The sequence below is a fragment of the Scylla paramamosain genome, chromosome 4 (assembly GCF_035594125.1).
Source record: "Scylla paramamosain isolate STU-SP2022 chromosome 4, ASM3559412v1, whole genome shotgun sequence".
NCBI classification, from domain to species: domain Eukaryota; kingdom Metazoa; phylum Arthropoda; class Malacostraca; order Decapoda; family Portunidae; genus Scylla; species Scylla paramamosain.
Window position 1 is genome coordinate 33709527 of NC_087154.1, and position 8782 is coordinate 33718308.

The 8782-nt window shown below is 39.4% G+C and overlaps 1 protein-coding gene across 1 annotated transcript in view; it reads left to right on the plus strand.

The window, feature by feature from the left end:
* Positions 1–7859, plus strand: part of LOC135100026 (trace amine-associated receptor 8a-like) — a 185968-nt gene extending 178109 nt beyond the window's left edge. Inside the window, exon 10 of the mRNA XM_064002869.1 lies at positions 7749–7859. Within this exon, the coding sequence (XP_063858939.1) occupies positions 7749–7776 (28 nt within the window). The 3' untranslated portion in view covers positions 7777–7859. The remainder of the gene's footprint in view (positions 1–7748) is intronic.
* Positions 7860–8782: the final 923 nt, after the last annotated feature.

An 8782-nucleotide genomic window follows, 5' to 3' on the forward strand; every position in this document is an offset into this window, starting at 1 on the left:
CTCCTACACAGGATGATAGATGACCATAAACAAGAATCGTTGATGGAGTGTATATACGGAAATTTATGCAAGGAAAGGCGTGATGATGGATTTAAATGAAACGAAAGCAGCAGGAAAAAAAAAAAAAAAACATATGAAACTGCGATACTGACGTGTGAAAAGTAAGTTAACTGAATGTGGATTAAATAATTTGCGGTTAGTGAGCTGTATAATGAAGACTGCAGGAGGGAATGCGATATAGGAGTGTAGTAAGGCAGCTGGTAAGGTACAAGAAGTTCAAGGAAGAAGACAGGATTCACGGCATCCTAGGAAGGAGATTGTAGTGCAAATGAGGTCTGTGGCTTGAGGAAATTTGGACCGTTAAATAAGGAAGTACAGGAAATGATGGGATGGTGCAGTGGAGGTGCAGGTCCCGCGATAAGCAAGAAACACAACTGCTACTTTAAGAGAATGGACGGCAGACTGGAGAAAGAATTTACGTGACAGGAGGAATATGGAAGGAAATTTCAATTCGCGAAGGAGGCGGCAAAGAGGACCGTTGAAAAGAGAGAGTGGAGGTGATCTACAATAAAAAAAAATAAAATAAAGTAAAACAAAATAAATAAATAAATAAAATAAGGAAAAAAATAAGGAAAAGGGAAAGAAAAAAAGAACTCTTGACAATGAAACACTAAAAAAAACATCCTGAGCATTGTGTGGAGGGTAAGGGAGCAGGTGTCAGGTGAGAATGTGTTGGAGGGGAGGAGCACAATGGAAAGGTGCGGAGAGCATTGTGAAGAGTTGTTAAGAGAACAATGAGAGAAAGGCAGTAATAATCAGCTTATGTGAGGAAAAGTGAGAATGTTGAAGACTTATAAATAAAAGAGATTCTGGAAAACAAAATGTGTCGCTGAGAAGCTTAATTGAAGAAGATTAAATATGGAAAGCCACGCGGATAGATGAGATTACATTAGTATTGCTTAAGATTGCGATGCATTGTGTCACGAAGTGCGCGGGATGAGGGTGAGGGAGGTGAAGATTGCGAGAGTTGTGCGGGGTTACAGGGAAACAAAGAAACAGTACTGCTGTAGAAGAATAAGTTTGTTTAGGACACTAGAAATCTATCTGGAAGAATACTAATTACCGAAAGCATTATCCTGAATGCTAATTGCAGCCAGTGTGATTTCAGGAAAATAAACGATGTATTGATCAGATATTTAGATTAAGGTGTACGAAAAATATACAAGGAAAATTGTAAATTTTAGTTACTTCTGATTCAGCTGCTGCTTGCTGGGGATGTTGCACTGATGGCTGACTCACAGGAGAGGCTGAAACCACTGATTTAGATGGAGATTAGACGAATGTATGAAAGCAGAAAATTGAGAGTAAATGAGAGTATTGCCTAATCTGAACATTGAAACTGGGTAGCAGGTGAGGGGAGTTAGAGAATGAACTCGGAAATGTATGGAAAGAGAATGAACTCGGAAATGTATGGAAATTAACACAACTTCCCGGAGGAGGGAGATTAAGGGATCCTATAGTGATTTTCTTTTATGTGGTAAGAATAATGGATGAGAGAACTATCAAAAAATAATGGAAGAGAAATAGAAGAAAAAGGGGATGAAAAGAAAAGTCTGAATAGATAGCGTTAGGGAAACATTGTCACACACAGCTTAGTATGCAGGAAAATTAATATCAGCATATAACAGAGTAGGTTTAAGCTTAATGTTTGACAGCGTCCTCAACATCTAAGTTATCTGGTAATGTGGAGGTGCATTAGACTAGCTGGAACGTGACTGCAATTAGTATATATATATATATATATATATATATATATATATATATATATATATATATATATATATATATATATATATATATATATATATATATATATATATATATACATTTTTTAAGAGGGGCACCGGCCAAAGGCAACAAATTTAGAAAAATAAAAAAAAACCCACTGAGGTGCCAGACCTCAGAAAGAGGTAAAAGGCAATAATCTAAAATTGAATGATAAGTGTCTTGAAACCTCCCTCTTGAAAGAGTTAACTCTTGCATTGGAGAGGTGGACAGAATATGGATGAGAAAAAGTAGAAAGTCTTGTGCAGCGAGGCCGCGGGAGGAGGGGAGACATGCAGTTAGCAAGATCAGAAGAGCAGTTAGCGTGAAGGTAGAGGTAAAAGCTAAAAAAAAACGGTGCAACATTGCGGTGATGAGAGAGGCTGAAGACAGTCAGTTAGAGGAGAGGAGTTGATAAGACGAAGCACTTTTGATTCCACTCTGTCTAGAAGAGCAGTGTAAGAGGATTCCCCCCCCCCCATACATGTAAGACGTTATCTGCGCATTGGCGTTATTCCATTCCCTGTACATTCCCTGTACAGAGTTAGCAGCTGTGGAGGGTGGGTGGTGAGAAAAACTAGCAGAGACGATTCAGAACACAGAACTTCACAGAAGTTTTTTAGCCAAAGATGAGATGTGAAGTTTCCAGTTTAGAGTATTAGTAAAGGACAGACAGAGAATGTTCAGTGTACGTATAAGAACGGGACAATTGAGTGTCATTGAAGAAGAGGGGATAGTTATCTGGAAGGTTCTGTCGAGTTGATAGATAGAGGAATTGAGATTTTGAAGCATTGAACATTACTAGGTTTGCTGTGACCTAATCAGAAATTTTAGAGAGATCTGAAGGTAGGTGTTCTGTGACTCCCCTGCGTGAGTTGTTAAATTCCTGAAGGGTTGGATAGAAACATCTCATTTACAGTGGTAGATGGATAGAAAAAGAATGTATTTCTGACTTTAAACTAAGTCTTGTTATTATTTCGTATATATACTGAAAAATACTTTTAAACGAAAAAAAAAACTTTGGCTCGGTACTACGTATTTTTTCTTTTTAACTAATACGGAGATAATAACACATTACAAGGCTATAACTTACAGGGGTTATTCGCGTAGTATTCAAAAGATTTTTTTATTAATTGTTCATTACATTATCGAATTTTCAGTACCTCAGGCAATGAAAGACCATAATTTTTCCCCGCTTGGTGGTAAATGCACTTCATGGAAAAAAATAAATAAATACATTTAGCAAATCATACTATACAGACTGAAAACAAAGCTGTCAAAAATACAGGTGAAATATTTGCTTGTTATGCGTTCAGGAAACAAGTGTGTTTCGTCAGTGGGTAGTCACATACTGACACGTCTCGTAGTTAAAATAAAAAAAATAAATAAAAAAAAAAATCCAGCATATATCTCGTATCTCCATGTATACACTCGAATCACGTCTGTTTTACCTGAGGCGAAACTAAAAAAAAAAAAAGAATAAAATAATGGAATTTGCATACTTCGTTCAGATCGGCTATGTTGCAATGATCCGAAGCGATTTTCGTTGGGGAATTAAGATTTTATTTAGACAAGTGCGCCTTCTGGGGACTGCAGGACGGTGGAGAATATGTGGAAAGAGAGAGAGAGAGAGAGAGAGAGAGACTCATTTGTGTGTATTTCTAACACCCAGAGGGCCTGAGCAAAGTAATGCACGTGTTGTTTCTGTTCCTCTCCCTCGTGATGCTCTTCGCACCAATGCATTTCCATGCACAAGGATAACGGAATACACGCAGAGCTCGAATCTGCCTCAGGTCCAAAATATTTTAGGTTTCTCAGAAATATCGAACGTGCATTGCTTCATGTTGGCATCAGCAATACATTTGCCCCACATCCCTCACCCTGTCTCCTGTTGAGCGTAAATTATTGGAAGACACCCATTCCCGGCCACCTCCTTACCCTGTTTCCTCTCCTTTCTCTTCCCCCATCCCGTTCCCTCCCATCTCTTTCCCTTCCCTTCCCTTCCCTTTCCTTACCATCCACTCCCTTCTCTCGCCTCTTCTCCCGTCCCCTTCCTTCCTTCTCCCCACCCGTCTCTTCCCATCCTTCCATTCAGCCGTCTCCTTTCCTCCAGTCCTCCGCCCCACTCCTCGCCGGGTCACTTTCCATTCACAGAAACATCTCTTTGATTCAGAATTCCAGGAAAATTTTATAGTTTCTGATAATTTTCTAAAAGGATTGTGTTACCAGTCTGGTCCAGATGGTTATCTGAAAAGTCGTATTTTCCTCTAGATGTATTTTTCATAGATGACTTTCCTTGTATATATATAAATCTTTGAGCAGGTCTGCATTCATTCGTTCGTTACGTAGAGAAGAGCGGACATATTTTTACTCTCGTCCCGCCAAAAAATACATGTTACTTACTTTACTGTATTTAAATTTTCTTCGCATGTTCTTGTATTTATCGTATTTTACCGAAAAGTTTAAACCAGTTGGCAATGATGGACGGGTCTTGGAGTGGAGATTAAGCTAAGAATTCTGGAAGGTCCTTTGTAAGCCTTAGGAAGGATTGGACTGAAGGATGTTATGGCGCCATGATAGTGGCAGCAGTGCGGAAGAGAGATGAACGCAGCGATGTGGGAAGCTGCTCCTGGTCTGGGTCATGCTTTGGTAATGGAGCACGAGAGGGAAGGGCGATAAAGTGGAGATATGAAGAGGTGATAGGAGATGGAGGAGGCGGACGATGAAGACGACGACGACGAACATGGAGAGGCAGCAGATGGAGTGCGCCAGTCTATAACATTGATTGCATAGAGGAGCGGTTAGGAGATGAGTTTAACCAGAAGGAAATGCGAACTAACCAAAATGACTCGTGGATTAATCACGATAAAATTTTCAGATACTTACGTCTTCACAAGTTGCAAGGTTATCGTGAATATAATTAGACTAAAAGCTATCCTCGAATATAGTGTAAACGAAGAGGTCTGGTGCAGGAAGATTATATCGATGGCTTTAATAATAGCTGTAAAAAAATAAATAAAAGAAAATGAAAGGGATAAAAGGCATATAAAAATTTGTGATGTCATACACTCGTAATTGACATCAGATACTTATGAGAAGATAGGAAACTGGAAACTAAAAGACTTCTAAAACAAAGAAAAAATTGTTTATAAACCAGGGTTTCTATTTATTTTATTTATTTATTCTTTTTTTTTTTTCTCGCTCTCTTGTTGCCGTGTCTTATTGCCCATTATTAGTGTTAGTATTTGTCCTGTGTTATATTTACATTATTCATCACTTGACATGTTTCATCGTTATACTTGTAATGTTCCATAAACGAAGGTGTGCGTTTTGAAAGAGTAAATTGACGAAAATACGAAGTAAGAACAGTAACAAAAAATTGTGGGAATATTGGCACTCGAGTTTGTAATATTTATTTCCTTTTTTTTTTTCAAAGTATAGTCACGTTGTCACAAACATATCACAGTTGACGATAGAGAACGGCATTGTATTTTTGCTGGATCAGTTTCCTGGCTGGCTTGCACTGGCCCTGAGAGAGAGAGAAAAAAAAAAAAAACACTTGCTAAGACGTTGACCGCTACTGCTGTCTGTATCCCCTAAGTTACAGGACACCCCACTCAGTCACCCGGAAAGCCTCGTAAATCCTTCCTCCAGTATAGTGTAAAAGTATTGTAAATTTGCCGAATTCAAAGACGAAAGAAGTTGATTGATCTAATTCATCCAAAGCTACACTCTGCTTCACCTGTCTTTCCTTTTGCTACTCATTCACCATTATCAGCTCACAGAAATTATCAGTAAGTGGCTGCATTTAAGTGGATTTTGGAAGGGCAAAACTGAAGTAATGTGTGCATACCCCAGCTGCTGGACGCATTACTTGACTCTTCGAATCTCTGAGGAAGGTAAATGTATACACCATCTTCGAGTGGGAAGATGAAATTGGTTCCCGTGACCGATCTAGAGCTCAGGCTTAGCGGGAACGTCCTCACCACAGGTCAATAAGTGCTGACTGAGGCTGAGCACTTTCTGCACCCTAGGTCCTCGAGGCTCAGCTGTGTCCCGAGTTGTATCACTGCTGGAAGGAGGCGGTGAGTGTTTGTCCTCCATTAGCCGCCGGGTAGGGAGAGGCTGGACAGACCTCACACGTCTCCATGCCTCGAACATGCAAGTGGCACATCCCGCCTGGCTGACTGCTGCCCCTCCGCGCTTTGCCTCCAGGGACTTGTCACTGGTTAAGTTGCAATTTCTATCAGCGCTGTATGCTACTAGGAGTATATTTTTCGATGTTGTACATGCCTCAAGCACACAAAAGTGTCAACACATTACCATGATTTTAGAACAATTAACGGAAAAACACGTGAATAGGAATTGTGAAGTGATGAAACAAAATCCTTATAGTAACGAAAGGAACATGTCTTAGAATGGCTGTCGACGTTCATGCTGTGTACGTGATTACAAAGTACGAATGTTTCCTTCCACATATGACAACATGACTAATGCACTTTATTACACTTATTTCACAAAGTGTCTTGTCACGTAAACTCCTTGTAAAGAAACCACGATCTGGACCTTACTTGTGAAGGTGTTGAGAGCATTGACCCAAGGCAAGGCGTGGGCGTCGCACGGCTCATCACCCTACCAATTATCCCTCTTCTTACAAAATAATTTTGAAACATCAGTTTCAAACATTGCCTTTGAACACATAGTTGAGAGCATAGCGTGGCAGGCTCACACTAAGCACACTTGCGTCCATTAGGAGAAAGCAGAGTGTGGAAATATTTAACTGTTATCTTTTAGGACTTCGTCCAGAGTTTACAGAGGCGTTTAGAGACACAAGGATCCCTAATAGCAAGTTTCTTCAAGAGAGAGAGAGAGAGAGAGAGAGAGAGAGAGAGAGAGAGAGAGAGGGAGGGATTTTATGCATGCAATATAATAATTTTATGTACTTGTATATGGTCAGATCAATGTTGCAGCTAATTTTATTATTATTATTATTATCATTATTATTATTATTATTATTATTATTATTATTATTACACACACACACACACACACACACACACACACACACACACACACACACACACAAGAAAAATTAAAAGAAAAAATTGGAGATGTTTTATTTTTTGGTGCGATCCGTTGATGGTTGGTGAGAGCCCTCAGGGTAGGGAGGGGAAAGCTGGGGGGATTTGGCGCCGGATCAGTGTTGGTGGGTCACAGCCATGGGAAGGGGAGGGGGGGAAGGAGAAAGGGAAGGGGGAGATAAAAGAAAAGGGAGGGGTGGTGCGGAAGTAGGGCGTCGAGATAAGGGTAGGAGAGTGGAAAGAGAAGAGGGGACGTAACACACAGGAAGGAGAATGCGTTGTTATTTACAGGACAACACACGTGGCTCCTTGCGACGTTGACATCATATTCCCTTTCCCCGCTCTCTCTCTCTCTCTCTCTCTCTCTCTCTCTCTCTCTCTCTCTCTCTCTCTCTCTCTCTCTCTCTCTCTTCTCTCTCAGAGTGCGATATGAAAGACTATTGACTTCCGTTGCTATTACTGGGTACTATATATATTGATATTATCATTTGTAATAATAATAATAATAATAATAAACGGTTTATTATTTAGGCAGTTAACAAACTGAAAATGTACAGAGCGGGGACATTTATCCTAAAGGTAAGTGTGTGTGTGTGTGTGTGTGTGTGTGTGTATGAGAGAGAGAGAGAGAGAGAGAGAGAGAGAGAGAGAGAGAGAGAGAGAGAGAGAGAGAGAGAGAGAGAGAGAGAGAATTACATGTTCAAGGAGCTATATATTGATTGCAAAAGAGGGAAAAAAATTAATATAGTCTTGTGGCATTTAAATAATAATTCGAATTGCTGTTGCCAACCTGCCTGCATATAACTCCAGATGAGCTGTAAGCGCGTGTCTCTGCCTTTTCAGGAGCTGCTGCCAATTAGTGTGTGTTTAGACAACAGGACGCGTGACGACTAGATGGAGACGGATGTGGCATGGTGCAGCGATTAGTTAAGGTAGGAGTCCCTTATGTACTTTGTATGGAAGGCTCATAATACTTCTACGCTCATATTCCTAATTAAACAGGAATGGATATATAAGGACTATTTTCAAAACGAGCACATACATTTAGTTAAGTTCTCACGATTTTTTTTTTCTCATTGATATTATTAATGTTGTTTAAGCTGACACTGTGATTGTGGGAAAAAGAAATCCAGTAACTTCTACCAGAGCCTGTTACAATTTAGCGTCGAGATGTGTATGGCACCTTATCGTTTGAGAATGTTGACCGTGAAATGAGGGTAGAGTCTTAAGACTACATTCTCAAACATTTCGACGTTTTATCTCGATTTTTTTTTTTCTTTTTTTAAGACCGTACTGGAAGTTTCAAAGATGTTTCCATAATTTTATAAAAACAGTTCAACAAAAATTATGTGTCATTTATTGGATAATATATATATATATATATATATATATATATATATATATATATATATATATATATATATATATATATATATATATATATATATATATATATATATATTGTCATGTTATTGGCCGAGTTTACCTTGAATGGGATCACGTTTTCTTAGTGTCCCCGTGTTCCGGTTACCTGCCATTCGGACATTATCCTTATTATTGTTATAAGTAGTGTAAGGCTTATTTACCCATTTTATATCATGTAGTATTACTCTCTTCATAATTTAAGTTCTCTATATCTTTATATGTATAAGGAAGGGAGTATAATTGAGGTGAAATGTGTTGAAAACGAGGGGAGCTTGAGTGGGCAACAACACATTCCAAGGAGGGGAAAAATCAGAGCGCCTTAGGTCGTGAGGAAAGGTGGAGGGAAGGCGTCTCTCAGGGAAGGATTTTGGGGTGGATTGGTGATGGAGTGAGCTTGTGGAGGTATTAGTGGTGTAGCGGTATAACCTTGATATCCAGGATCAGGTTAGTGA